Source organism: Folsomia candida, unplaced genomic scaffold (genome assembly GCF_002217175.1).
Source record: "Folsomia candida strain VU population unplaced genomic scaffold, ASM221717v1 Fcan01_Sc006, whole genome shotgun sequence".
Lineage (NCBI taxonomy): Eukaryota > Metazoa > Arthropoda > Collembola > Entomobryomorpha > Isotomidae > Folsomia > Folsomia candida.
In genome coordinates, this window is record NW_019091198.1 from 1,952,717 (window position 1) to 1,980,417 (window position 27,701).

Genomic DNA, 27,701 nt, shown 5'->3' on the forward strand with positions numbered 1-27,701 from the left:
TTGGTCATAAAATGTCGCATGGACGAAATTTGATATTATTATACGGAAGGTGGAAACCAAACAAATATGGAGGGAGGATGTCCAAGTGGAAATTTTGTTGTCTTTTGGACAAAAATCCCTTGTTTTGCTCTCTACTATTCTTTCGAAGAAGGCAAACTTTCTCAGGCCGGGACCATAAGAGGCGATGATGTGAGTGAGCGGTGGTGAATTTTCATGTTGATAGTAGTAAGCAATGCATCCTGTGCTCCGAATAGAAATGAATGAGCAAGGAAGAAATTCAGGAGCCGAGAAGAGCAGCAAACTTTTCTCCACTTCCCCTCCAAAACTTCTGAACCAGGAGTGTCAACTTTTTGTCCGAACACGGTGACGTGACATGACGTTGGACACGGATTGTGACATGGACATGACACGACTTTCTTTCCTTGGCTGTGGGTGATGACAGCTTGTGCATTTTTAGCTCATTCTTATGTTGATCATGTCTCATGGCGGGTGGGTAAGTAACAATACGACTACGACTACCACCAATTCCACCATCGTGGAGAAAGGAGAGAGGGAATGCATGCCTGGCTGCCGTTTTGATGGTGGACAGAATAAATCTGAAAATCCGACTCTCTCGCAAACAGCTCCACTCAAAAAAATAAAAATCTTTTACCGTCTTACTTCAGCCCCAGTTTAAAAATAATAATATTTTGGCGTAAGCCAAGTGTAAAAAGTGTTCTGTGTCTATGTGTATGCTTCATACATATTTAAACAATTGTTGTTATTGGCGTTGTGAGGAGGAAACCTCTCTGGAGAAAAATGATGGTTTCCATTCATGAAGGAAGGATAAAAACTTACACTTGGAATGTTGTCATTTGTACAAATTCCCTCGGATAAGAGGCGATCCCTGATTTCCCACGCGAATATCGACGGACACTCCTGAAATTACAATTAAACATTAATCCTGGTAAAATAATTGTACTATGATAAAAAATAACTCACCCGTTTGTAATTGGCTATTTTGTTCACAACGTCTAACGTTGCGACGCGAGGTTTGCTCCCTCCAATTGCGCGTGGTCTGATCGACCCGGTTTCATAGTACCTGGGAAAACATACAATAAAAATAAGAAACACTGGACACAGTTGTGTGTCAGGATGCCTACTAACTAAACAAGTACAGTCCAGAAGTGTGTATGTATGTTGAGTTCAGAAGTCGCATATGCAGTTGGAATCTCAAGAACAATTATTTTAAACTCAATGAATGATATAATTGTCTTTCCAAATTTAAAAAAACCCAAATTTTGGCCATGTATAGAGTTTTTACGCAATGCTTGTTTGACGCACTTTCAAGCAGCCCAATCTAAGACGACCAAGAAAGAAGCTCTATGTGACCCCTGAACTCAACTTTCACCTCAGGAGTAGACCTACGTATATTAAGTTAATATGGATGATGCAACTTACCGTCCCAATATTTTGGAGACGCAGCCATTGGACACTTGCAATATCCTTGAGATGTCGCAAGGGCGGGCACCGGAATGAGCTAAAAGTAGACGACACATGTCGGATCACGGAAATATTTATACATCTACTTGACCCACAATTCATAAATGCACTTACCTAACTCTACAATTTTTTGTCGCGTGGAATCAGGTAGAGGACGGCCACTCACAAAAACACCGCCTAATTGATTGACTCCACTGTGGCCTGAAATTTTCAGAGAAAGAAAAGAAATTATCATCTCTATTAGATTACTTTATCATCCCGTTTGTGCTCTCAAGTCTGAGTGCGTCATAATTTTTATTAGTATTATGAAGACCTATGAGAATATGGGGTATACCGATCAGTTTGAGTTACCCGTTTACTCTCACTATCCGATTTTTAGCTAGACCTCACGTTTTTTCATAACCTTGTCGATCTTTTTTCATCATCCATGGAACCATTTTGGTTTATTTATTTTTAGTCCTTGTCTACCGTGCAAATGATTTAACCCCAACAAGCAGACACGATTATTGGTTTAACAACTAATGCATGATGTCATAAGCATCAGAAACAGTTTGAACCCTGAGTGGTGGTACATGTTAGATAGTTTGAACGGTTTGCCTATATTGCCCACCAAAAATTTGGGTCCTTCTCTGACTATGACATTTGATTTTATTTCGTTGTGAATGAGTCTGCATAATATGCCTTTTTTAACCGTCATTTATGCATCGCGTCCACACTACCCTGCTTTCTTGTCACCCATTTGTTTGAACAGCAAAAATGCTGAATGCAGGCTGACCCCAACATAACACATCTGCCATTATTTTTCATCATCACAAAAACCACGCCAGATTTAACTTTCTACGAGAGTAGTGTATGCATGCACGGGAGGGACCGGGATGTTGACAACATTCGTTTTAAGGGATCAATGGATGATTACCATGAGTTAACATCTACCATTGTTAGTCATTAGTCCTTCTTCATGACAGCTATTCTGATGGATTTGTGTGTACATGACTGCTGAACGAGGCAAGTTAGTTGCAGGGCAGAGTCACATGATGCAAATTGTATTTGACCAAAATTTAATTCCCGATGGAATTTTATACCACAAATTAAGGGATTTCTGGCTTATCTGATGATCTTTGAACAAAATGTACTATGAAATGTATATATTTATGTTAAAGGGTTTATTCAGTATGTAGTAATAATACCTAGTTGGTTGTCTGCGTGTATCATCGCGTCTCTATCCTTAAAGTCCTGTGGTTAGTTTTAATCCAGAATTTGGCCTTGGAAATCTGGAATAATGTTTAAGATTCTGTGTCAAAGCATCTATATTTTAACCTTAACCTGATATCTCAATAAATACTTTAGTGCGGGTGCCTTTGTATGGACAGAATATTCTTAAAAAACCATTTAGAGTCGCATTGACCTACATAATGCCGAGCTACTTAATGGGTGTAGAGCAATAATGTCGCCTTTAAGATGTGTGATCATAACGGGATAAAAAGATTGAAAAGTGCCAAACTGCTACTAAAGTGAGCTATAAATGACATGTTCATATAATAATCGTTCCTACTCGAGTCAACAATGAACTCGAGAATCTGACACTCACGAAATTATAAAGAACCTTGGGGTGAAAAGTGGATCCTTATTGAATGGAAATAATAAATGCCCCAACAGAAAATCCATCGCATCCAAGTGGTCCAGTCGAGAATCTCAAAAAATTTCATCGCTTTACTACTATTAACTTTCTGAGACTCGTTTCTCCGCCCACTGCTCGACTCGGAAGGAGGAAAAGTCAGACAAGTCAAAAAGCACATACTTTAAGAGAGCCCTACGTACCGTCAGAATGAAGGATAATGGAAATCAATGCAATACCAACAAGCGACTCAGTCAGTACTACCTGCATACTTGGTCTTCATCCATTCCTGCATTCAACTCAACAACAATAACACATTTTTCAAGCACCCAAGTAACTTAAGTTACGCAATTCCATCCATCCATCCATTCTCTCCATTGTGATCTCAAATCAAAAAGCAGAACAGTAAAGAATACAAAAATCGCATGGGGAGAAAGAAGAAGAAGAAGGAGTTTAGATTCTGAGTGAGGCAGTGAATGGAGAATCTAACGATATTACATAAACGACAACGATGACAATTTCACCAAAGTTGCTGCTCCTGGGTAGGTTCGAGAGAAGAGAGGAAAAAAAAGTTGTAAGCTACCAAACCAACCAACCAACCAACCAGCTACCAGCTTCGACTACAAAGAATGTAAATCTCTACAATCACTTTCGCCCTTTTAGTTTTAACTCAACATAACGCACACAACTTTTGACTTTTGATAATATCAACAATAAAAAAGTTGGAGTGCTGGGCTCAGATGAGCCATGCAGACAGTCGCAAAGTGAGACGAGTGCTCGAAAGTAAGCAGATTAACCTTGTGATTTAATTGTGGTGTGGAAACCTGACTCATATGACGTGCATGCATGTGTACATAAATATAATGTAAAACCAACAGTCAAAATTAAGCATGCATCATGTAGTTGACTCATATTTCCCATATTTTCTTTGAGTTATCATGAATGAGTTCAACACAATGGGTGCAGAAGTCCTCAGACTTTCATCATTCAGCAATTATACATATTGCTTAGGTCAATTTTGTTCTTACAACAAATACATGGTCACCCGTTTTCAATTCACAAACAGTGCTGAATGAATTTTGATCCGGAATAAAGAAATGTAAATGTAGAAATTCTGAGAGAATCTGTGTACCTGCACTTGGCACAGCATTTTACCTGAAAAGTAAAACTTTATCCTTTTGAGCAGAGAGGTCAAACTGGTGCATTGTGCTCTTACAACTTGTCCAAAAGCGCCGAGAACAAATTCAATAATGGAACTATTAACTAGACAACACAACTTGACAATGGTTTTTAAGGGTCTGAAACATGGGCGAACTCCATTCATGAGTCCTTGTCGTCTCCTTATTTACACCGCGGTCGGCTTTACACCGTGAGACGAGTATGTTACACATATTTACTTGGGTATATTTCTAAATATGTTGGTGATTGTCTAAGATTTTATGAAATTGAAAATCATTGCGAAATACAATACTTCGATCCCAAGTTCTAAATATGTTTGATTAGATGATTTTAACATATTTTTTCCTACTCAAACCACTCGAATCCGTGTCCCTTGAAAATCAATCAAACCCAACAACATAAGACTAATTGTCAACAATTGGTATCGGAATTTATGTCAGATTTCATACAAAAAACTGTCCTACAGAAAAGGGGATAAGTTTCATAACGAGCATGTACCCTTGTTCAAAACGAGTAAAGGTTTTCCTGGTTGGGTGTTACTACTACTACTCGTGACACACTCACTAAGGTGACGATGATGACGATGGGGATGTTTTAATTCAGAAAGATGTGACATGATAATAGGTACAATAATATAAAATATTGCAGAGTGTCGGGCTCTAATAAAGGTGACGACACGGCCGAGTCGAGGTTTTTATTCTGCTCGTACATAATAAGGGACCCCGTTTGTCAGCTTCACATTCTCATTGTACTCTCGATATTGTTGTGTGCCCAACTCCTTAGTTAACAGTAGTGATGTGAGGATGCTAAGGGATTTGTGTGCTTTGAAAGTTGAAGTCTCACTCACTCGAGAGTCGACACCCCATCCACGATGGGCTGCAACCAACCAACCACCAGGCTATCATTTTTCAATTCTCCTTGTTAGTTGCCACTTATATATTCAACGCCTCCATTTTGCACGGACAAAAGGGCTCTCTTCAACTTATTTAGAAAAATTTATCAATGTAATCTACACCGGGTAATGTTAAGGAGCGAAGAAAGAAGAAGGGAGAAAAACATGAAACATATTTTTACTACTCCTTGTCGTCCCATCGTCATCAGCGTTTCATTATAGATTTTGCCTGCCTGCCTGCCCGTCCCCTTTATGTTCATTTGTTCGTTGTCGCTTTCTATGTCATCATTCACTCAGACCTGCACTGTCATGAATGAAGCGCTTCATGGATATAAATAGCATCAAGAAGACGAGTCTATACACGATAATAAATACTCATTATTAGCCTCGCAGGATAGGCTATTAATTTTACAGGGTTGCTCATCATTAAGAAAATGTCTCCCATCTTGCTTCATAAAAACCCCCCGCGAGATACTTAAACGGGTTGTTTTGCTCTTATCTCTTCCAATCCGGTCCGACACATAATTTATTTTACATTAAAAAAGCATTCAATGTTTAGCCTACAATAATTTAGCGTCTCCTATTCGATGCATTTTGAGAGGAGGATTACATGGACGGAGTAAATAATAAAATGAAGAAACGGAACGTTGGTGATCACGGCCTGACGCACTTTTTCAACTGATGACGAGGAGGCGGAAGGATCGTGGTGAGAGATTCTTATTGTCCAACGCCTCGGAGCGGATATCCGAACTTCAGCCAGGCGAAAAAATGCAGACGTTCCTTTCACCCACTCAATGACTTTTGACAGCACAAACTTCCGGAGTCCTTTTACTACCGAATCCGTGAATAATAAATCCCGATTGTGATTCCTGACCTCTCTCTTCCTCTCTCTCTCACTGGATATTTCCTCATCTCTGAGAGAGAGAAAGGCTGTGGGATCATCAAACAGAGTCTGAACGAATCTCTAAGAAGGGGTGAATCCTGAAATCCGGATGGAAATGGAAACATTTAAATGACCGGGGCTTCATTTTGCAATAGAAACCCGATTGTGATTCAAAATACTGTTTTGGACAAAGGGAACCCAAATTATTTGATGCCACATTATTCGCATTACTTGTTTCCCATCCCATACACACTACGACATCCATGACTCATGCATGCAGTCAAGTTCCGGATTGATTTCCAACCCCATTGTCAGCATAATGTTTATTTATCATTGCTTTATATACCCAATATTATGCATATTTTGAAATTAAATACGAAATTTCCTGCCGTCCCGAAAAGTTTTCCTCCGTAATAAAGGGAGATATTTATAAAGGGAGATAATATTTAGAAAGTAATCTGAATATGAACCTTTTACAACCATTCTCATCCTCTGCAAGCCTCATGAATACGTACTTCCGAACAACACAAAAAACTGTCATTGTCACTCGAAAACCTAAAAACAGAAACTCATAATGATCCGAATGAAGCAGATTTGAATTTTGAATCATCTTTGCTCATCTTCATCATGACTTGGTCTTGTTGTGATTTTGTTTTGTGGGAAAAGTTTGAGGGAAAAGTAATAATGGGGGAAATCGGAATGAAGAAGGTTTTCCGGTATCCCGTCACAATTCATTAGTCGCCGGATCCATTAACTTGCACACATTATAAATACACTAACTATTATATATTCTGGAGAAGATGACAGTGAATTTAATAAAACCGAGGAACAAGGAAGCTGTGTGCGGGCAGGGCCGGTCTCTTCGGAGAATAAACTTGGTTCGTTCGTGTGGCGAACAACAATTATGAACTGACTCTTATTATCACTGCGGAGGATGAATGCTAATGAAGGAAACCAAATATAACCGAATTCATGAATAATCAGAATTAAAGTGGTCATGATGACGATAATGATCATAGTCCAAAATTTGCAACTCGCATGCATAATAAATCCAACCTTTATGTAAGTAACATTGTACATAACAATCGAACGGGGGGTTAAATATACATTCATAAGGTGGACACAATCTTGACACGGCCAATAGTACAGAAATACGAATGTGACGAAGTGAGCAATGACGCAACGGCGGGTGAAAATAATAACTTTCCAATTAATTCTCCTGACCAGAATTAAACCGAGCAAGAGACAAAAAGGACGTCGTCTTTGTCTCTTGTTCGGCTAGTGACTGAGTGAGTGACAGGTTGGTGAAGGTTGTGACTGAGGAAAATAACCTGTCTACTTGTCCACCAAAGAGCAAGTCTTGTTGCTTCGGACGAAGGGAAAAGGGAGACAAACAGACCGATGGATGGGATACGTGGGTGGACTCATTCATCAACTTTATAGCCACCCAAGAGTCATTGCTCGCTGGTCTGGGAATGGATCGGATTATGTAATCAAGGCGTGTTTAGAGATTCGTGTACTAAATAAAATCTGAGAAAGGTGTAACATCTAATTCTGAAATTCCTAACATATTTTTAGCAGTAATAACTCTATGTTTAAGTTAATGAGTTATTATCTTCGCAAATTTTTGTCACCTCATTTGACAAATTTCTGATTTTTTTCCTATGAACATACAACCCGAAGTAGCATGATTCATTATCTATCGTCTTTTACGAACTTGATGAAGACGAGAAAATCGAAATGATTTCCATGTAAAATGCCCGCAAGCAAGCATGATATCTACTTACCTTTGTGAGGCATAGGTTCTGATGAATTGGAACCGGAATGGTGATGGTGAGGGTTTGAGCGATCTGTGGACAATATTCAAGATATAATTAATTGTAATTGCAAGAATATAGGTATTATCAATCTCAAAACTATGAGAATCATGTGTGTTGATGCGCAAGATTAATTAGATAAATGTTCGTAAGACTAATTTTTTGCATGTATCTATTGTTAAGATTTGAGAACAAATTGGTTATATTATAGTTTTTGTAATAGAAACTTGATAAATTAAAGTAGAAAATAGGAAAAATTAAGGGAAAGTAGGACCTATTCAGGACGAATAATCTATATTATAAGCTGGAAATGTTTGTCTGCAACGGAAGTGAAAGTAATTTTCCGTGACGGAAGTTAAAGTGGAGAAAGTTTCATTTCCCTTGCTAACACACATTTCCAGCAAATAATATAGATACAATAAAAAAAATGGTGGAATTAATTATGAACAATCGTACTTAATTTTCATGAAAATCAAATAAGCCCGGCGGGAGACGGGCTTATACGCTAGTAACTTTATAAGTTAATTTCTCAATCCTGTAAATGCATCATCACTAAATTCAGGTACTTTTCATTGCAATCGAAACTACCAGTATCCTCAGTTCAAACGCACTTTTTTCTCATTAAATTCGCAAAATGATACAAGTGACATTCGCAATAAAAGATGGCTTTAATTGTATCATTGAAATGGACCATGATGCAGATTCAACATACATAATGGAGAGAACACGTGAAAATAAAAATAAAATCCGTTAAAATAGAATAAAATAGAATGTTAACCTATAACATTTTAGTGATTATTTATTTGTATGTATATGCATACAACATTTCCTTTATTGCAGAACATACTTATGAATGCGATAATTTTGGTGCAAAAACGTAGATACTTGCAAGTACATAAATATATGTGGTTCTGCATACCAAGAATGGTAACAAAATAGAATTAGCGTTCTCTCCAGAGATTTACATAGTTGGAAATCATTATCATCTCACGAGTCAAGGATATGTACGGAAATACCGCATGTTATTATCAATAAAAATGCACAATTGATCCTACACAATGACAAACTAAAAAAACTGAGCTCTCTTCAGACCAAACACTTTACAAGAATTAAGAATCACTTCAAAAAATTGAAAATAATAGTTGTTTCTCCAATTGTAAATATCTCTATTTTAGATATAAACAAAAGAACCCATCGCCTTGAATAACCGTACCTGTACAGCCCGGCCATGAGGCTGCGGGCGAAAGTTGAGATGCCGGCAGTGTGACGCTTTTCTCACCCACTTTCCCTCCAGGCACGAAAAACTTTCACCTTCGAATCGAATTCACCACCACAAATTACCAGCACGCCAGAGAGAACCAGTGTTTACGACAATTGTACAGATCTGCAAACCCCGAATATTTGAGTCAGTCAGTCACTTTCACCACTAAAACGGATCACAAAGAGTCAACATGAGACAACTTGCTACAAGTTGTGGCGAGCAGTCTCTTGGCCAGTGGTGGTGGTTGGTTACGAGAATAAAGTGAGCGTTTGAGTGTAAATTGACAAGTTTCCTTCCGGTGTGGACTCACTCACTTTCCCTCTCTTTCCTCAAAACCAAGAGACCGAGTTAATGGGCCGAGAAGGAGGATCACTAAATTAACCAAGTGCTTGTATACGAGACGACTCCTCTCTGCTTATTTACTCGTCGTGTGTCAACTTTCCCAAAAAAATATGGCTTATCATCTTTGGGGAATACTGGTGTCTCGGCGGAGGTGGAGATGAGATGAGACGCAGTTGAGCTGTCGAACAGAACTGACGAATACAACCTGTCTCACTCTGTCTCATGAGGTTTGAAGGTGGCCAAAGGTGCTGAGCGGATGATGAGAATCTCGGGTAGTCCAACTTATTGGATGATTCCACTCGGTTGATGATTTGTTGTGGAGTGAGGCCGAGATCAGCCCTTGGCTTTGGTTATCAAGTGAATGTTCAACAGGGAGAGTGGTCCGCCTTCTCCTCGGTCTCAGCTCCAGTCTCTCCTGCTCCCTCCACCAATCCCTCACCGCTAAATGCGCCGGTCGACTTTCCCTCACAAATTCCTCGCCACCAAAAACGCACTCACGCCGCTTTGTTTCCTCTCGGCACAAGGAAATAGCAATTGATAATCCATGTAAACGGACCCTCTTTCCCCATCGTGTTCATAAGGAAGTTGTCTCAGGAGATGTTATGCACTGGACATCGTGTAATGAAATGTGGGCAGGATGACGCTTTACATGCAGTGATCGGTATTCGGTAGGCGAGTCTGGTATGTAATTTCCCTTGGACTTAATAGAACTGGATGGGGGATTGAGAGGGCCTCGGCTACAGCTTTTTGAAACGGACGATTTTGTGGACCATGGTTTCTCTTAAGGAAAATCATTGACGATTTTAGAGAATGCATTGTTTTGGAACAACGTATATTTAGAAAATTGGTACTGAAATGTTTGGAGCATTTACATTTTAAATTTTGTGTACGTATCGTTCAATTGTAAGTTGAGTAAAGATATAATGGCATTTAAGATTGTGGTTTGTATATTATTATCTTCGGCTTGACATATGTATGTACATGGGGTAAGAATAATGCAAATGCAAAGGTAAAGTTTACAGTTTTTACAGATTGTGTTAAATGAGATAATTTTTTACGAATTTGCATTTTTTGACTTTCTTTAATCTGAAAATTTCTAGCCAGAAGTAATTATTTATTGTATAAATCTGTATACGCACTTATGTAACTTTAACTTTGTTTACAAATTGTGAAAGCCTTTTTTTAATATTTACGCATTATGTAATAGTATTGGCGTGTAAAGTGTAATTTGTTCATGTGGGGTGGCAGAACGTAAAAAGATCCATGTATTCCTAACGTGATATTCAAATTTTCGTCACGAAATTTTGGACTAAATAAAATAAAATCGAGCAGGGATACATATTCCCAAATCAGTATCATGAAATAAAAAGTGAGCAGTGGGAAAGGATGGCATTATTTCTTCTTCTCGGTTGCTTAATAGAGTGTCTTCCAGCCCTGTAAAATAGGCTGCTGGGTGGCTGGAGAAATGAGAAAAGCTCATTCAACGATCCGACTCTCTTATCTTCACAACTTGTGACACATTTTTAATGGAATCCTTTTTACCACCCCCAAAGAAAGTCACATTTTCACAGTTTTTCTTCTTTTATCTTTATTTATAATGTTTATTTCATTCCATGCTCCGCGCTCTCTAGAATAAATCATGAAAATATAACTGCGGAAATGTCCTCCGTACTTGATTTCGACTCTTTTTAAAAGCGAAACATAAGTATTTTTATCACTTATGGTGATAAATACGAGAATATGCAATCTGCTACTATTTTCACCCAGCGGAAGTGGTGCACTTTTTGAAACATTCAATAGAAAGGTACAAAAGAAACTGCGTTTTTCTCAAACTCGGTGAAAAGTATGGCGCACTTAAATAACTACGTGTCAATAATTTATAGTACGTATTATGTAAATAAATACGAGTGCCTCCTTCTAGTAGAACACAATAGTAATAGTAATAAAACTAGTGGTAATAGCATCGCGGTAGTATTTTCACCACCACCATCGAATCCCATTGAAGACGTGTTGCTTATATAAATCCTTCTCAATTCTCTCTTTTTGGTGATTTGATTTGACCATGTCGTTTCGCTATCTGCTGTCTGTCACCACCAGCAGAATCGTATTTCAAAGCACATCTCCTCCTCGTCTTGTCAGTTGATTCTGCTCTCGTGAATGGACGAATCTCCTCATTTATCGCGTGACGTTTGAGATAAGCTGTCGCTCCGATTTTCGTAGCGATGTGAGATTTTCATAGCTGTCACTCCAGAGAATGACGTGTTGTTTTATACGCAAGAAAGCAGCAACCAACCAACCTCGTCATCGTCATCATTTCACTCAAAATACCCTGTGGGGAATATCAGCGAAAAAGAATGGGTATGCATATAAATATAGGCTCCACCAGATAGGCGTCCATTAAATTTTGTGGTTTGTTTTCAAGAAAAACGTAAAAATGCATGTATTTTTTTACTTACATACATGTACGTATTGCGTAAACCATGGATTAGCAGTGACAACTAATAATAAGATTCTTCTCGCATGACAGAATATTTATGTTGTACGGAAAATAATGTTATTTATCAGGATAGACGTGGACCGAGACATAGCTCAAGTGTGATGGTAGAGAAGTATTTATTGTGATCGTTGTGTGTATGTACATGCATGCATACGGTAATACATTGTGAGTTGACAATGGTGCTCTTGATTTGATTCATGAGCAGCAGGTTATCCATACATACTTCCTCAGATGACGAACAAAATAAAGTTATGGTTTACGTTGGTTGGTAGGAAAATGATGAGGATGAAGGTATTGTTCGAGGGGAATGGGCTTTCCACCTTATTTGATTAAATGATTGACAAGGTTCGAGTTGAATGATCATTCAGGGTGCTAATTGAGGCAGAATAATCGTATCAAAGCTTTGCTTAAAGACCAAACTCAAATTCTGAATTTGGAACGGTTGGTTGATACCATGCGATCTAGCATCCTATTTACCACCACCATATCACTGCATTGTTCTACTTCCTAACAATGGGCACGATCTACAAAATATTCAAAATCCGGCCAAATTCTACACCGAATCCAAGTGGATGCTTAGCATTACAAAGGAATGATTATATTTAGGAGATATTGAATTGTTTCTCATTTTGTGTGTAACGGCTATTAGAAATCCTTTACAAGTTTTTAAGCAGGCAGGAGATTTCAAAAATTGCAGCAACACATACACAAACACTTGTTATCAGCGTGGATTATTTAATATTTCGCTTACGTAATTTTGCTATTTTGCTTAGTATTTTCCTATTTTCCTGTACACAGGGTAGGATTTTGGATAGCTGTCAAATTATTTAACATTTTTAGCAGTGACTAAACTCCTGTAAAAAAGCCAGCCATAGTTTACGACACACGCGTGGGTATGTATGCATGTTCTGCTATTGAGTCTATACAAACAAATGGGCGCTTAAGTGCAACATAAGTCCGCACTTGAACTATTATGCGAAGAAAGTACGTTGAAAAGTTGAAGTGAAAGCCAAAACACGCGATCTGCATGCACACGTACGTAGGTAAATGCGTGTGTATTCCTGGTTATATAATCATTAAAGATTGCGGGATGCTACATTTGCCTGGATAAATTCGACAATACTTTCTTTCTTGGTGAAGAGGCGAGTGATTGAGCGAGGTGAGTGTCTCTTCTCTGCATCCATCCATCCCTTATTGTTCCAGAGTTAGCAAAACTACTTGGAGCTGGAACGGTGGGTATGAAGTCATTAAATTTTTCCGCACAGTGACCCTGTTTAGCTCTCCGTCAGGGTGGCATATGCCTCCCGAAACTTGGAATAAAGGTGATGGTTGAATAAGAGTGGTCATACAGAGCAATTTGACTGGAGACGATCAACTGGAAAATCCATACATCCTTTTACACACAAACCAAACAAAATTATTCCAGTCCAGACCAACCAAACTGAAAATCCACTACCGGATGCAATGCCCAAGTGTGTGTGGTTGTTGGCATTCCTTATTGCTCTTCAGGCCTTTCTCCATCCACGTCCTGCTGGCCTAACATATTTATTAATAAGTCAAAAAATTCTCCAAAGTGATTTGCTTACTGCTGTGCCCAGTCGTCCAAAAAATATTCAAGAGAAATGTTTTCAATGAATTTTTCCTCGTGGGGGGACCTATGTCGTAAGAGTAACGGGCATGCACAAATATGTAAATCTACTTGTGGGGGTTTGCTAGCAGTTCCGAACACGGTGATGGTAATTCATCCTTTTATCTACGTATGCCTTAGGAGGGGAGCTTGCGAGGTTGATAATAACAGATCCTGATGCCCTTTGGATATGTGGTAGGGTCCTATGAGTGTACTAAAACCCTGAAGTGGTTTGACCCCATGGCCACATTTGCGCCCGTGGCGGGCGCAAACGCTCAAAAATGCCCAAAAAACGCTTTCACTCCAGGTTTCACTCATTCAAATCCACGCCAAAAATCCAATTTTACTCGGATTTTGAAATTTCTTTCACCATTACGCTCCCAGATAGTTGCTTTCTTCAATCCAATGTCAAACTCAATTTTGATGATGATTATTTCGCAGGCATAATTTGCGTTGTGGATTACTACAACAATGCTCATTCAGAATTTTAAATTTTAAAAATACTAATAATTTCGAAAATATTGAGTTTGATATCGAATTGAAGAAAGCAACTATCTGGGAGTGTAATGGTGAAAGAAATTTCAAAATCCGAGCAAAATTGGATTTTTGGCGTGGATTTGAGTGAGTGAAAACCGGAGTGAAAGTGGTTTTTGAGCATTTTTGAGTGGGTGTGGCGGGCGCAAATGTGGCCATGGAGTCAAACCACTTCAGGGTTTTAGTACACTCATGAGACCCTACCACATATCCAAAGGGCATCAGGATCTGTTATTATCAACCTCGCAAGCTCCCCTCCTTAGTCTGGACTAAGTTAGTCACAATGTGAATGCATTACTTTTTACCGATGTGCGGCAAAAGTTCACCAACGTGTGTCTCGGAATCTATAGATTAATTACGGATAACGTTACGGTAGGTGTCATTTAAATGATTAAGAGGAAAATGATGATCAATAATAAAAATAAGTTTTGCTTTCGTTGTTTTAACCCATCTCTTGGCTGACTAATCATAAGTAGTAATATGTAGATATCATTCCTCCCAGTTTTTTGCAGCACAAAAAGTGTGTCATTTTTACTGTAATGAAGTCATCAAATTGTCAACTTCTCGATGGGAATATTGGTCTCGTCTTGTCACATCATCCTGCCTGTTCAAAGCCACTAATGTGATTCGTCAACACGTTGAGCGAGTTCCAGTAGCCGAGATTCGCATAAATTCTCATCCCATGTCTGGATTTCTTCTTCTCCCGTGTAGAACGCTGTGGGACTTCGACGTTTGACTGAATAAGAATGAGAGAGAAACCTGAGGAGAGAAAGGGACACCACGCGAAGGGGAGAGGAAAGTCCCAGCAAAGCCACAATTAAAGAAACCGACACATCGGGGAAATCCTATTCATTCGGAGAAAAAGGTAGTTTTTCAGGACTGATTTTCCTGTTGTGTAGTGAATCAACTCAGCACGGAGTCAAACGATAGTGATGCATATACGTACCAAGTCTTCCCATTCCATGCTTCGACTTGTGTCAAAAATACCAATAATCCATTCAATAATTCTTAAGTAGAATTTACAAATCTTTTCATGGATTGTTCTAACCCATCCACACGACCCTTCATTCTTTGACTTTCTCTTACTTACATATGTACTGGCGAAGTAGATTCATCACTCTTATGTACATACCTGCTGTCCTAATGTATTGAACGCTGGACTTTGCTATTCAAGTGAGTCTGACTACTAACGTTTGTGGCTGCTGCAGTGGGGTTGAGAACAGGTACCGATAAGACATTGAAGACTGGGGATACACAAGTAAGTAAGTGCGAAAATCGGCTCAAGAGGAGTCTTGTTTGGGAACAATGGGACAAGTGAGTGAACAGAGAGCTGCCTGGAGAGACATGGATTAGAGCAAGAAGTACACGTTTAGTAGTAGATTTTAGGACAATGGTTCACCTGCAACTGTTCAGCCTTGTTCCTCCTTGTTCCACCTTTTCCATCCCCACTCTCCAGGAGTCTGGAAACGATCTCTCACTTCATTAACAAAACATAATCTTCTCGGCCCGACCCTTTGTTTACCACATTTTCCCATCCACAGGACTCCCCAGTCCTATTCAGTGTCAAACAAAGTCCAGTGGTGGTTGGCGTTGCTTCGTTATTTGTACTAGTCCTTCCTTTCCTCGCATTGTTACATAATAAGTCTTCACAACTTCGGCTCTCTCAGCTTTGGACAACTTTTCCTTGGGAGCTGATCTGGTTCACAGAATAAATTTGCCAGTAGCTTCATTCTCTTGTATATTGAATTATGTATGTATGTACAAGATGCAACTCGCAGACTATACATATGTCAAGCGTAATATAATAAAATTGGCAACACAGTGCAGCTTGCTTATATAAGTTCAAGGCAACATTTTGTGAAATGCACACATTAAATCCGAATGAAATTGTAAAATCATTTTTCAACACATGAAAACGACATACGCAAGATGCATGAATGAATTGTAATGAATTTGTTAAATTTATGATAATAAAATCTTCATTGCCATACAATTTAGTACTTCTATATACGTTAATGAGTTTATTAATCAATTTCCGAGTACAGAATTATATGAAAGTCAAATTAATTTTAAAAGTACTAATTTTAACGTATGACATAGTCATAATTGTAACAATTCATCTTCTAATAGCAACTTTTTTTTTGTAAAAGTGCTGGTAACAATAAAACTATTCACCTCTCGAAAATAAATGATAGCAGTGCAACAAGTACTGATAAATCCTGTAAATGAAAAGGATGCTATATATGTACCTACTACGATTAGTTCTAACTACTTATCCATATTGGAATTACTTACAGCCAGTATGGATGCCAGGATACGTATTTTATTCCGCCGCAAGTTTAGTTATAGAAACAAAAAGGGGATAGACTAACTTTTTATACTATAAGGGAGTGGGACACTATGTACCGGTTTTGTAGGAAAAAGGAACCAATTGGTCCTGCAACCTACAAATTTGACATTTCATATATATTTCACTGGTTGCATAATTGCAACTTAAATCTTTCTATATTCTATACTATGGTCTGACAATTTAAAGTAGCAGCTAATTTTACATGTTTAGAATGAGCCGCTTCTTTTAATTCTTAGACCATAATCTCAAAGTGCTATACCAAAACAATAATTAATTACTCCTCTTATTCATATATACCGAAGTATTTACCTAAGCTAAATCAGTGTATCATATATTTTACCAATTTAAACAACAACACAGTCGTCTCAACAAATAAATACCAATGTGTTTCAGATATTAAATAACCAGACAAGTTTGGGAATATTTTTATCCTGAACCGCTTGTTTCATAGTAAAATTACGAACAACAGATTAACCAAGAAAAAACATTCAAGTGCCATATCGTCTGTTAAACAGTATCAAATATCGCACGAAAGCCGATAGGCAAGTGGGATCGTCAACTGGTAATTCATATAGCCCAGGAGGTACGATTAAATCCTGGTAAGGATTGTAATTTAACGTCTAGAGATAACATAAATAAAAATTTACTTGCACTATTACAATTCATCATTACCCCACATTACTTATAACACAGTGCTAAAGTAGCAAACGATATTATTAGATAAGATATTGCAAAAAACAAAGTCAGCCATGTATACTCATAACGCCGGTAAAAATGTGAAGCAGCATGAAGTGGAAATGTTCAAGCTAACAAAGAAACTATCAAGGAGTAAGAAATATGCACGCGCAATGCCGACATCATATTTAAAGGGCCAAAATATGAAGGAAATTAGTTTAAAAACGAGCACGAATATATACAGCTGAAACATCATGTTCAGCATATCCTAGGCGTTTGGCATGTTTAAACACCTCGTTTGCAGCAGCTGTGAGTGGTAGAGGCTGTTCAATTTGATGACCGAGGTTCAGAGCCGTGTTCAGGTCCTTCTGCATGTACTGAAGGGGGTGCTGGACGCCAAAGTTGCCACCCACGATGACTATAAGCAAAACACAATAAAACACATGTGAAAAATGAAATCATAACTAAAACTTTCAAATCATCGTCATCGTTTATTCTAGCTCACTTTCTCCCTTTTGTTTGATCAAGTCATTTGAGAATGTCGTCAATCCAAGAATTTCCATAACGTCGTCACTTTTCAAATTAGCTCGATCTGCGAGCGCCAATCCCTCTGTTAAAAAACAAAGAAAAAATTAACGACTCGTGTCATGAGAGTGAGCAATGCATACAGCAACGTGGCGCCCATCACACAAATATAATTGATAAGAAATGTGATCTTTAAGTCGCAAGCTTGACTATCCCGGCTCAGAAGTCGAACAGTAAACATCTCTTTCTCGCGTTTGATTTGATTTTACTGCATACACGTACCAGTTAGTGCGGCGACTGAAACTCCTTGTACCAATTGCAGAACAAGATTCATTTTAATGGCACTGCCAACCTCACCTACAAAAACAAACTAATTTTAAACCCCACCTTGCTTGTAAAATTTTCTTTTCTTCCAACTAATTATAACGTACCCAGAAAGAATGATCGCGAACTAATAGCAGCAAAAGCCGTAAGACAGTCATCATATAAAGACCGTTCTCCAGCAGCGAGAATGATCAATGTCCCCTCTTCAGAGTCGGACTTGCTGCCCTGCATCTGGGCTTCTAGATAACGTCCACCTTTTGCTTGAATTCCATCAGCAATATCCTTGGATGATTCCACGTCAATTCCAGTCATTTCAACGTATGCCTTGTGAGCACTCATTTCTGAATCCACTCCGCAATTTCCGAAAATAAGCTGTAAATAAACATACCGTTAATTAATATTTTCCGCAACAGAAAAGTGGCGCTAAGCGGTATAATTCAATATTCATAGTGTATATAATACCTCCTTCGCAGTTGTAGCATCCGACACGCAGGAAAATATAATGTCCGATGATGCGACAACATCTGAAGGAGTCAAGCCTTCCGTTGCTCCAGCAGTCACGAAATTGCGACACTAAAAAAATATTCAATCAGTAAGTCATCATAAATAATATCATCAATTTTTACCCCTCTAAGAAAAAAACATGCAACAAAATTAAATCACGAAAAGCATAAAAGTTTGGACATTGTTGCAAGACTTGAAGCAATTATGTTAAATTTTGTATTGATTTTCTTTCATTTTATAATGCACATAATATATCATCACTGATTTTTGCACACTGATATCAAGTAGTATGCAAAAATCATGCTGTTGCCAGAAAGTCTGCATAGTAATAATATTAATACAATAAAAGAACTCATTGTATGCTTGCATTTACAAAGGAAAAGAAGGAATATCATGGGTTTATGGGTTCATCCACGAAAATATGCCCCAACTTTGTCCACTGCACAATGTCTAAGCAAGACTCCTCAAGCTGGTGTGCAGTACGTACATAAAGGGCTATAACTGTAACAATAAAGCTAGGGATTTGCCATGACATGGAGAGGAGTATGAACTAAACCAAGAGGAAAAGATATTGGTGGCAGGCGCAAACTTTTCTTGTCTGGCGCATGAGATGTAACCACCATCGACCATATTCCGACCCTGCAGCAAAATTCGATCGAATAACAACTGACTTTACACTCTCAACGCATTCTCGCTTTGACTTTAATACCAGCATTTATTAACCTGCTAAAAAATAGTTTCCCAGAAAACCACACATTTATTTTAATTCCTACACCTCAACATTATTATATTTTACTCAGCCAAGTTGTTCTCGTTTTTAATATATATAACTAATACGAATCGAGTTGTTCTTCGTTCTTTAAGAAAGATTACGATTGTTAGTTGAGCACTTTTTCGCAGTACTTGTCAACTTGTTAAGAAAGAAAAGATGTAACGGACGAGCTTCATCAAGTAATTCAAAAATAAATAATCGTAAACGGCTAAAGTGCGCAACATTAAATCGCATTATACACCATCAGCAACCTTACTAAATAGCAATTGTGCCCTAATAAAAAAATCTCGCATGGTAAGTTTAAATTTTAAAATATTACATAGTGCTATTCATTATTTGATGCAACATTGTTAAAACAGTCATCTTTTGAATATGCATAGTAAATGAAGTAATAACTTAAGTAAATCAGTAAATAGTAATTAAATGAAACATCAAGTTCAAGCAATTCTTGGTCATTGTGAGAGTAGTGAAGGAGATCAGTGTCATTAAATGGATCAATAAAATAGAGAATGTCTTTAGCATAATGGAGAAACGATCAAAGCATAAAAGTTAAGAAATTAATTCACAGCTTGTAAGTGAATGAATTACTACTACGTGAATCAATAAATAAATGAGCAGGTCAAAGGTTGAATCATCTTATGAATAGGACTCTTTGCTAACTGCGTATCTCAACAATTAAAAACAGCTCAGCCTTAAGAAAGGTTAAATTAAGATTTTGTGAGGCAATGAAAATTGCAAATGGCCTCCCAGCTATTATATATGCATGCACGTATCAGAGATATATAAGCAGAAAGAAAAACTCAATAAACGGGTCCATAATAAAAGTAGTTTAACAACTATTGCAACAACAGCTCAGGTATCAAACAGACCACATGCAACGCATTGACATTTTTTTTATTTCACTGGCAACGGCACAACTTTACTTGCACTATATTTAACTTGGCCAGTGCAATGCGTACATCATAATATTTTACCCAATGCTATAATAGGAGCAGTAGGAACCTGATATACACAAACTCAAACCCCACTAGCAGTAGGGTATGCTTTTTGACTTATAATAATGTTCTTTGTACCTCTTAAAAAATTCACATTCTTTCAAACTCCGGTGTGCCAGCCAAGTATTTTAGCTATTCTATTTGAATTCAAGGCAATCGCTTTTACTATTATATTTATACTCACACTCACTAAATATTCAATATCTTGAGTGCCAGTAGTTTCCAATGTACAGGCAAGCTTTAATGGCACACGAGTAGCTTGAGCAATTCTACCACCCAATAATGCATGATGAGTAATTAATGACGACGCATACTAATTATTTTATGATAATTCATTCACCTATTTATCTGCGCACCATTTAACTAATATACTTCAATTTACTCTCACAAGAGTTAGACATTAAGTCAATTAGAAGACATCTTCCAGATCAATCAACTACAACTTGGGCAAATAATAGGAAAGAAAAGCATGTTCCAAGATATTTGTCACAATAAAGAGACATAAACCGCATGAAAGTGGTATGATGACGGTCAGAGAAATCGATAGTTTAATATAGCGAGATGGACCTGAACTACTACTCTTCACCCCGATTCAGTCAAACTGCTGAAATGTCATGTATCATGTCGTGGAAGCCTTGGAAAAACATGGATATTCTCTTCTTTTGGTCAGCCCATGTGCCAATAAATAATGCGCAATTTTATCATGAGAAAGCTAACACAACAAATTACTTAGCCATATCATACTCCTGGTGATGGTGATATTGCTCTTGTCCATTCTTTCACTATTTATCGCTCACTCAGGAAAACTGCTTACCAACCTGCCTGCAGACTTGCCACTTGCACACATTATGCCACCAAAAAACACGACCATGCTTTAAACCAAGTAGAAATCGTGTCGACCGGCTGCTTTATAAATATTTGATCGAATCATTGAATCACAAATTATCCTTGAATTACAACAGGAGTTATTTGCTCAAATTTTCATTACCATACCAGCATCAGCACCATACACACACACACAAGTTCAACCTGCTGCTGGATTGAATCATCAACACTTTCATAGTTTAGTGATCTAGATAGACAGATTATGCATAGTTTAACCAACACCTTGTTCCAGTTCAAATAAGAGAGAGACTCATATTTTCCAAGCACTATGACATGAGCTCTCAAGTGTTAGTATTATAACATTACATAATTCCAGTTAAATTGAATCTGCCCAAAAAATTGTTCGTGGTTTATTTCTAGCTACATATTTTAGTTTGGATAGAACACATGCATATTCTAAAGAGATTTCCTTATTTATAGGAAATGTGAGCTAATCTCGTCCAACATGGATCGGTAACACCCAAATAAATTCTTGACGGGCAGGGGAAGGAAGGGGGCAACGGACGCCAAGATGCGCCGGTTTTATGACGAACCCAATCCGTTGGTCTTTTCCATTTTACTCTTTCTCCTCTTGGTTCACACCGCGACACAGGAAAACCAATATCGTGGCTTAGGAGGACAAACAAACGCCTCAAATAATAATTCCTCAACTAATAATGAGATGTCAAGTGGTCTAGCCTCCTCCACCACTGGAAATAATAATTTCATCCTTTTCGACTGTCTTCCAACATGCCAGTGCGATTACAAGATACCAAATCAGCGATTGGAGATCAATTGTCAGATTCAATCGTTGCCTATATACAACACGGATGTCGTGGGAGGAGCCCCTATAAGAGATGAACAACAACTCAGCTTGGGCGATGGAGTACGGACTCTAGTATTGCGAAATATGGTCCTAACAAACAAATCCAGCTACAAATCAATCCCTTTGCTTTCTCCAAACACCTTGGTTAAACTGGAGCTGCACCATGTGCACATGGACGCGATGGAATTTTTAAACTCGGCCCTGTTCGAAAGCTCCAAAAATAGTCTAAAACATGTGTTTATTTTCCAAAGCTCTACAATTAGCACTGACATTTTCTCAACGGGCTACACTGAAAAGTTGAACGCCTTTTCAAGACTCGAGAATTTAGATAGCCTTACCGTTTGTGATAGTAACCCTTCCCTCTCCCATGTGATTCTCCACTGTCTACCTGACCTCAAACATCTTCACGTATCAAATAGTTCAGCCTCAACGGTGTACTACACCTCCTTCTCCCATCTCAACTCTCTCCAGTCCTTAAATCTCTCCCAAAACCACATCACCACCATTCCTAACGGTCTTTTTGACAATCTGAAGAGTTTAAAATCTCTGGACATCTCATACAATCGTCTCACACATCTCCAGGAGGATGTGTTCCTGGGACTGGGGTCACTTCGAAAATTGGACTTGAGCCATAACAAGATCCAATATGTGGACGCTGAAGTCTTCACACATTTACAAGATCTCCAAACCATCAATCTTAGCAACAATGAAGTTATTCAATTCTTTGAGCCATATTTCAAGCACAATGACAATCTGCGGGTGATAAACATGTCAAATGCTTGGGTCTCGGATACATTCATCAACGAAAACGCCAATCGTTCCTACAGGGAGATGGAAGGACTGATCAGCACTTTGCAAGTCGTAGAAGTGCTTGACCTTAGTGATAATCAAATGATGATCATTCCTGAAACGCTTTCTCATGTTCAACGACTCACACATGTCCATCTGAATGGCAACCCCTGGTCATGCACATGTGACGAGAGGTGGTTCTCAGATTGGATTGCCACGTCAAACGTTTCAATTGGGAAAGATAACTCTGCGAAAGACACTTTCTGTACCCCAAATGGAGGTGCATATCGATACCCCTTAGTCGAATATATTGAAAGTCTGAGAAAAACCTGCTTAGGTTCCGAGATTACGGCACGCTATGCATTTAAGTATTATGCCGTCATGGGAAAAGACAAGTTACTGAGCTGTCATTCAAGGACGACAGCAATGCCTACAATCACATGGATTACGCCTTCAAAGAACAGAATCACGGTAACTGCTAATTACACATCAGTGCACCAAGAAAAGAAGAATAATAATAATGAAGAAGATGATGATGATGACGGTGATAATCACGAACTTTTGGAACCCTCAATATATCCTGATGGAGCTCTGCTTTTGCATAATGTGGAAGGACCCGACTACGGTTTATATTTATGCATTGCCACATATGACGACTTGAACATTACTCATTATGTTCACGTGGGCATGGATGTTTCAATTTTCGAGGACGTTAGACTTATGAGCCTCGTCGTTGGACTGATCTCAAGTTTTGGGTTCCTATTCTTGGTTCTACTGGCACAGCTCATACGATTCTTGCTTTTAAGGTAAAATCTTAATTTGAAACTGAAGAAAATTTTATGATTCAAATATACACAACTAAACTCAATGAATCACATGTCTTATTTTCTTAGGTCTGGACTTCATTGCATTGCTGTACGAACGGCAAATCAAGCGAGGAGAGTTCGAGCTTTCTTTGATTCAATGGAACAGAATAAAAATAGTCAACTGGATTGGTTGCGACAGAACTACAACATGCAGGTAGAATTATTAAGATTATTCTTATCGTTATGACTTATGATAGGTTTTTCATACATTCTACAAAATCCTTATCAACAAAATGTCTTTATTTGCAGTCCAAGAAAATCCAAGATAATTGTATCTCTCAGTTGGAACGAATAAGAGAGAGTTATACAAACCAAACAAAGAACTTGTCTGAATTCCGAGATTACAGTGCCCAACAACTTACTACAATGAGGGATCAGTATCAAGACCAGGTAAATATTTCTAGAAGCGATAACGATAATACAAACTTAACATATGCATACTTTTCCACGTATATAACCAGCAACGAACTAACTACCTAAATACTTATATCTACTAACTGCTCAAACAAGCATTCCTTGGTTGCTCAAGTACAAATATTTCTCATTATAAAATTTCAGATTCGTAAAGTCGCATCCTATTCTGCTCACCGATTAGGCAAAGTACGAGAGAACTACGTCTTCAATCGAAATAGAGTTGGAAAGTTTAGTAGTCATCAACTTATCCGCTTAAGGGAAGCTTACAAATGGCAAGCTCAGACACTAAATAAGATTCTTGAGAATCTACCACAAGGTCTCAACTTGGACTCATGTCGTGGAGTGGGGGCATGTGTGGATGAAGATTCGGAAGATTTTATTGGACATTCCTCAACCAGATCCTCCGTACGGCTCCAGTCTTCTTCAGGAGAAGAGCATGTATCAGTAGGAGGAGGAGGAGAGGATAAACACAATGAGCATATCTCACTCCTCATTCCCCCAGAATTCTTGGCTTCTTACTTAATCCCCCCAATTCCTAACTTTAATTTAGACGAACAAGTCACACTCATGGTTGACGTCTCGAATAGCAGAAGAGATTTGGACAAACTTCTAGTTCATAAGAAGGGGTCTGCATACGACCGAGAACAAAATGGTCATTGTAGTAAGACTTGTGATGTTGAGTGTCATTCGAACCTTCCGTTTGCTGATGACGATGTTTAAATTGTTCCGCATTTGTTTATTGTTTTTGTAAGTAAGAATTCCTGTTCCGAGAAATAAAAAAAAACTAACTAAAAATCCCCATGCCATAATAATAAACTCAATCAATGATAAATGGAATGGAATAATGGAATACTTTTAAATTTTAACAACCAAAATATAATTATTAGATTGATGCCTACAATCAGTTGCAACATTGGAAAGATTTGAATATTTTAAAATGATTCAAAATAGTCTTTTCTGTCTTATTATTTACACACCAATCAAATACCCTCAACAACATTAACGAAAGGCAATATCCTACTGAATATAATTACTAAGTGTCGTATTAAGACTTGTCCTGGCAATATATCCTTTACAAACTCCCCGCACAACAATATTTTAGGTAGGTCTTTGACCCAAGTTCAACAGATCAAATAATAATGTAATGTAGCATCATTCCCATTTTTTAACCATCAGTTATATTTAATAATATAGATTGGAAGTCTCAATAAATCTCAGCTCAACTCAACAAATTGCATGAATATGAGTAGCTAAAAAAAACTTGTCCAGGTTGATTAGTAATATACCTATATTATACAACAATATAAAGTTTTTAAGGATTTTTGTGATGTTGTGTGGTTCCTGGTAGACCCACACATTTGACTATGATTCGTACTTAATTTCTAGTCACAAACAGTACGAGAATATCGAAGCAAAAACTACGACTCCAATGCGTGCGATAAAAATCTAAGTATTGACGCAAGAACGGTAGCAAGTCGTGTATCGTCTTTAGTTTATAAAGAAACTGTATCATATTAACGAGTTAACTAAATTGGAAAAACTAAAAAGTCGTGTAATGATTAATTAGGTTGAAAATTGTATGATCTTTCATTCAATAAAAATGTTAAAAAAATTATTTTGCATTCCAAAAAATAGGTGGGTATGCATAAAACAAAATTACATGACCACGTTTATCTGCCACCTATCCAGATGTATTCAGTAATGTGTATGCATGCAAAAAATAATCTCAGCAACTAAAATATGAAGCATACCTTTTCGGGAGTTCGGTTCCAGACGGTCACTTTATGACCGGATTGAATTAGGTTCTTTACCATTCCTGAACCCATATTCCCCAATCCCAAAAAGCCAAACCGAAGATCAGTGGGCTTAATCTGCTTGCTTCGGAGAGTCTCACTGATATCCCCAATGTTGAGCGGAACTGTGTCCTAATGTAATAAATAATAATCACAAATTTACTCATCATATTCGTTCAATATCCTAAATTAGAATGTTCAATTTTATTCCTGAATGTATTTATTTATTTCTCCTTTACCGGTTTGGCAGCAACTGTTGGTCGATTTAGCAGAATTGTCGCTGCTGACTTTCGTGGTGACGCTGCAGCGTGAGCCGAGCCGCTGGCAAACGGTAGTGATTTCTTTGGAGTTTTAGCTTTCACTGCCTTAGGAGTGGCCTCTCCATTTTCCGCAACAGACTTCTTCCTCGGAGCGCCCGAAGTAGACTGCAAACGAAATGTAAAAGCAAAATGTAAATGCAAAAGAAATGTATTTTTTTCGATAATTAAATTCTCTTAATAGTCGTCATTACGAACCCACGAAGAAGAAATAGAAGACGACTGTAAAATGCAAAGCACAAAAAAATAACAGCATGTCAAGCAGGTAAAAACAAAAGGAATAATATGCGTATTGCTTATTGTATAAATTGTTGGCAACGAACCCGTCGTTTTTTGCCTTCGCCTTCTTCCCGACTAAATGAACGTCCACGACGTTTTCGTCCACCCGAAGTCTGAAATTAGAAAAAAAGTTAAATTGTATTTAATTACGTCGAAAAACTAACAACATCTAACCTGAATACATTAAGAGTATAATTGACAAATAATTCATTTACCTCAGAAACATTCTCATCTTGTGCACTGTCGTCTACATATTCGAATTCATCCTCCACCGGCACAAGTTCTTCCTCTTCATACTGCTGCTGAAACTGAGATTCGACATCTTCCCCCGCCTCTCGCCGAGAAATGTACTCGTCACAGTCAACAATCGCATTTTTAAACAACTGTGACTTGCATACATTTGAGTTTGCTTTTCGCTTTTCAGCATAATCTTCAATTTGGTTTTCATCAATCCATCCAAAGTTTTGCGATCCAAAAAACCAGACACAGTGCATAGGTTTAGTAGCCTTTGGTTTCTTCATATTTGGGCGAGGAAGTGCGATCTTACGATTGAAAATTATCCATGTTAGATTTAACCAGTTAGTAGTTAAAAAAAAGTTGTCCAAAACTCGTCTTACCTTTCCAGGCCAGGTTGAAAATCCTTTCATTTTCGCCCTGAAAACCAACCAAAACAAAGCCATTAAATGATGTGTCATTTTACTTATTTATTTACTAACGTCTTCGATCATCCCCTCGCCCCCCACCATCCTTCTTATCATCATCATCATCTATTCTCTTTTACAAAGAAACATTTCCTTTGACCTCATACAACAACCAAGTGATTAGGAATAAGGCGGTATTCTCACTCTCGGAACATATACACACAACTCTCCTAGCCGCGTAAAACAGCAACCGGGGAGAAAACTTGGTTTTCAACACGTTTTTTACTCAAAAATGTAATAATGGGTTAAAAAATTAACGCTGCACTTACCACACAATATCCCCCACTTTCCACTCGTAAGTAGATGCCATATCTTCACTTATCGGAGACCTGGAAGTTATCAAAAATTTGAGATTTGGAGAAACACTTGGTTGAGAAACGAGTGAAGTTGGCTGCAGCAGAATTGGACGAAGAGTGAGTGAGGATGGTAGGAGTCAGTCAGACCGGGTTCCTCTCAACAAGTCAACTCGTAACCTATCAGAAGCCTCAGAAATTGCAAGGGGACAAAAATAATGCCCGTCCTCTCCAATCACTCAGATCAATCCATCTCTAATTAACGAACTTAAAAAATACAATTTT

General features: G+C 38.1%; 3 protein-coding genes across 6 annotated transcripts in view; 1 reads left to right on the top strand and 2 right to left on the bottom strand.

Annotated features, from left to right (window-relative positions):
• The window catches only part of LOC110850778 (paired box protein Pax-6), a 26,780-nt gene extending 16,949 nt beyond the window's left edge, over positions 1–9,831 (bottom strand). The window contains exons 1-7 of one of the 3 annotated variants that reach the window (XM_035852797.1): positions 9,082–9,831; positions 7,839–7,901; positions 2,670–2,753; positions 1,597–1,683; positions 1,441–1,519; positions 982–1,081; positions 838–918 (exon numbers count right to left, since the gene is read on the bottom strand). In XM_035852797.1, coding sequence (XP_035708690.1) covers positions 838–918; positions 982–1,081; positions 1,441–1,519; positions 1,597–1,683; positions 2,670–2,694 — 372 coding nt within the window. In that variant the 5' untranslated portion in view covers positions 2,695–2,753; positions 7,839–7,901; positions 9,082–9,831. The remainder of the gene's footprint in view (positions 1–837; positions 919–981; positions 1,082–1,440; positions 1,520–1,596; positions 1,684–2,669; positions 2,754–7,838; positions 7,902–9,081) is intronic. The other 2 variants (XM_022098338.2, XM_035852798.1) reach the window with 2 other exon arrangements.
• Positions 9,832–16,122: 6,291 nt separating this feature from the next.
• On the bottom strand, positions 16,123–27,557 carry LOC110851535 (putative oxidoreductase GLYR1 homolog). Of its 2 annotated transcripts, XM_022099353.2 has the most exons (12): positions 27,393–27,557; positions 27,040–27,076; positions 26,638–26,964; positions 26,467–26,535; positions 26,342–26,365; positions 26,066–26,251; positions 25,785–25,958; positions 18,466–18,576; positions 18,111–18,375; positions 17,962–18,036; positions 17,660–17,764; positions 16,123–17,572 (listed from the first exon to the last, which is right to left on the bottom strand). In XM_022099353.2, the coding sequence occupies exons 1-12, from the start codon at positions 27,431–27,433 to the stop codon at positions 17,373–17,375; spliced, it is 1,614 nt and encodes a 537-aa protein (XP_021955045.1). In that variant the 5' UTR covers positions 27,434–27,557; the 3' UTR covers positions 16,123–17,372. The 2 variants fall into 2 exon arrangements, with proteins under 2 accessions (XP_021955045.1, XP_021955046.1); XM_022099354.2 differs by lacking the exon at positions 26,342–26,365 and having other exon boundaries at positions 27,393–27,556.
• Positions 19,138–25,648, top strand: LOC110851534. The gene is made up of 5 exons (XM_022099352.2): positions 19,138–19,573; positions 21,580–23,559; positions 23,647–23,773; positions 23,869–24,009; positions 24,178–25,648. The coding sequence occupies exons 2-5, from the start codon at positions 21,671–21,673 to the stop codon at positions 24,751–24,753; spliced, it is 2,733 nt and encodes a 910-aa protein (XP_021955044.1). The 5' UTR covers positions 19,138–19,573; positions 21,580–21,670; the 3' UTR covers positions 24,754–25,648.
• Positions 27,558–27,701: the final 144 nt, after the last annotated feature.

Excerpts from the sequence above, each read along its gene's own strand:
- LOC110851534 (XM_022099352.2), top strand. The coding sequence starts at position 21,671 with ATGCGCCGGTTTTATGACGAACCCAATCCGTTGGTCTTTTCCATTTTA. Across the intron at positions 23,560-23,646 it reads ATACGATTCTTGCTTTTAAG|GTCTGGACTTCATTGCATTG; the intron begins GTAAAATCTTAA and ends TTATTTTCTTAG. Across the intron at positions 23,774-23,868 it reads GACAGAACTACAACATGCAG|TCCAAGAAAATCCAAGATAA; the intron begins GTAGAATTATTA and ends CTTTATTTGCAG.
- LOC110851535 (XM_022099353.2), bottom strand. The coding sequence starts at position 27,433 with ATGGCATCTACTTACGAGTGGAAAGTGGGGGATATTGTGTG. Across the intron at positions 17,765-17,961 it reads TTCAGTCGCCGCACTAACTG|AGGGATTGGCGCTCGCAGAT; the intron begins GTACGTGTATGC and ends GTTTTTTAACAG. Across the intron at positions 17,573-17,659 it reads GATCAAACAAAAGGGAGAAA|TCATCGTGGGTGGCAACTTT; the intron begins GTGAGCTAGAAT and ends TTTTGCTTATAG.